At 39.2% G+C, this 2896-nt stretch overlaps 1 protein-coding gene across 1 annotated transcript; it reads left to right on the forward strand.

The window, feature by feature from the left end:
* The first annotated feature begins 1563 nt into the window (after positions 1–1563).
* LOC111241596 lies at positions 1564–2517 on the forward strand. The gene has a single exon (XM_022780271.1). The coding sequence runs from the start codon at positions 1564–1566 to the stop codon at positions 2515–2517; it is 954 nt and encodes a 317-aa protein (XP_022635992.1).
* The last annotated feature ends 379 nt before the right edge of the window (positions 2518–2896 follow it).

Below are 2896 nucleotides of genomic sequence, written 5' to 3' on the forward strand. Positions count from 1 at the left end.
CCCCATCATGTGGTATCATGAGCCTTTAGGTTTTTGATCTTCTTAGGAATTGCATGCTAGAGTAGAATAGCTTATAAGAGTTCATTTTCGCTCAGCCAATTTTTTTTCCGCCCAGCATCAGCGTTATTTTTGTGTTAACTTGTATGATTTCGTTTGAACTCATTTCTTATCCAAATTGAGTGAAGTTTTTTTTAAAAGTTTTTTCTGGATGTCTAGTTTCATGTACAATTTTTACTTTGTTAAAATTCGTTGTGTTCTGTTCCCAATAAATTTTTTTCTCCACTGTGTTCATCCAGTATTCTGCTGTTGAATTAATACTCCATTGTTTTGCTGTGTTGTTGGCTGTTTGAACTTTGTGGTGGTTGGAATTACTCACTGGACGTTGCTACACACTCCCAACACTCTTAAGCAAGGATTAAAGACTTCAAATCAGTGCTTGGAGGGGCTGAACCGTGGCTGTCCAGAGCCTTGTGCAAGTAGACATTTCTTCAAACAGCAACAATGCTATTGGAGGTCTTCAACAAGTAGGTGTCCTATTTCCTTTTGTTTGTTGCTCCAAGTTTAATTTCTTGTCTTGGCTGGATTTTATATGTCTTTTCTTGCTTGCTAGCTTTGAATTGAGTCATATGTTTGTTCCTCTTTAGGAGTTTTCTAGAGTAATTTTCTGAAATTGCATAGCTAAGAGTATTTTTACATCTCCATGTTTGTGTACTGAATTGAGCTTGATCATCATTAGATTTAAGCGTGTGAACCTTGCTTATTTGTTTTGTATAAATAGAGGCTATAGTAGAACAAGTTTTTAATTTGTATGATGTAGATGGATATTTGCGTGTAAAGTTAGCTACTTTAGCCTTAGAGGGATACGCCATGCAATGGCTAACTAGGATGAACATTACCAGGGGCTCACCCGCGAGCTCTTGGGAACATTTTCGGTGCTTGTTGTACCAGCGATTCGTACCTCCATACTATCATAGGGACCTCCTGATTAAGCTCCAACGGCTTACTCAATAGAAACATCCAAGATGTTGTAGAGCTCCATGATGAAGAGGATTTAGATGTTGTGGTACATCGGGCTATGAAAGTAGAGAGACAAATTTTAAGAAAAGAGTCCAACCGCAACAAATTTTCCACTTATTCAAAAGATAATTTTTAAAATCATCAAGGGACAAAGAAAAGGATGTTTCTAGAGAGATTCCTCAAAAATCTTGGCCGTCTTCTACTAACCCTGCGCTTTCTTCTTCTAAACCTAAGTCACCAACACGACCTAGTCAAGTCAAATGTTTTAAGTGCTTAGGTCATGGTCACATTGCATCTGCATGCCCAAACAAGAGGGCAATGTGCATTTGAGGAGAAGAGGTTCTCACCGATGACTCTCCTCCTTCTTCACCTTCACACACTTCTCACTCTTCTTCTTCCTCTAGTGAAGATGAGTACAAGGTTCCATTTGATGGTGACCTACTAGTTATAAGACGTCTCTAAGGTCAAGTCCACAAGGACTTTGACACAACTCAAAGAGAAAATATTTTTCACACTAGATGTCTTATATCTAGCAAGGTTTGCTCCATGATCATAGACGGGGGAAGTTGCACTAATGTGGCTAGCACACGCGTAGTGGACAAGCTCAAGCTACCCACTATTGCACATGCCAAGCCATACAAGCTTCAATGGTTAAGTGAGGAGGGTGAAATCTNGGTCAATAAGCAAGTCCATATTTCCTTTTCTATTGGCAAGTATCAAGATGAGGTTCTTTGTGATGTTGTACCCATGGAAGCCACTCACATTCTATTAGGAAGACCATGGCAATTTGATAGAAATGTTCAACATGATGGTCTTACTAATAGGATGTCATTCACTTACCAAGGGCGCAAGGTCATATTAAAACATCTCACTCCAAAGGAAATACATGAGGACCACCTCATCATGAAGTCCAAGAGAGGTGTAGAAAAGGAGAAGGTCAAGAATAATCTCCTCATCTCTCATAAAGAGGTAATTAAAGTTATTGGAAAAAGGGAGCCTATTTTTTGTGTTGTTCCATTCCAATGTCTTACATCCACTCCTGCTATTAAGTCTTCCAAGCTCGATAGTTTGCTAGAGGAGTTCCACGATGTGTTTCAAGATCCTCCAAAAGGTTTACCACCTATTAGAGGAATTGAGCACCAAATTGATTTTATACCAGGAGCTTCTCTTCCAAACCGTCCAGCCTATAGAACAAATCCCATGGAAACCCAAGAAATACAAAGACAAGTAGAGGGGTTTTTGTCCAAAGGGTGGGTTCGAGATAGCATGAGTCCATGTGCTATGCTGGTCATACTTGTTCCTAAGAAAGATGGTTCACGGTGCATGTGCACAGATTGTAGGGCCATTAATAACATCACCATTAAGTATAGGCATCTCATTCCTAGGTTAGATGATTTATTAGATGAGCTTCATGGATCCACTATATTTTCCAAAATTGATCTTAAAAGCGGATATAATCAAATTCGAACCAAAGAAGGGGATGAATGGAAAACCGCTTGACCAAATTTGGACTATATGAGTGGCTTGTCATGCCTTTTGGTTTGACTAATGCTCCTAGCACATTCATGCGTCTCATGCATCATGTTTTAAGACCTTTCATAGGCAAATATGTAGTGGTCTATTTTGATGACATTCTCATTTATAGTGTGTCTCTAAATGATCATTGCATGCATTTTAGGAGTGTTCTTCAAGCTTTAAGGGAGGCATCATTGTTTGCTAATTTAGAGAAGTGCATTTTTGGCATGGAGCAAGTAGTTTTTCTAGGCTTTGTTATTAGCTCCCAAGGAGTTAAAGTCGACTCCTCCAAAATTGATGCTATTAGGGAATGGCCTATTCCTCAAAACATCAAGGATGTAAGGAGTTTTCATGGCCTCGCTAG

The sequence above is a fragment of the Vigna radiata genome, chromosome 5, assembly GCF_000741045.1.
Source record: "Vigna radiata var. radiata cultivar VC1973A chromosome 5, Vradiata_ver6, whole genome shotgun sequence".
NCBI classification, from domain to species: domain Eukaryota; kingdom Viridiplantae; phylum Streptophyta; class Magnoliopsida; order Fabales; family Fabaceae; genus Vigna; species Vigna radiata.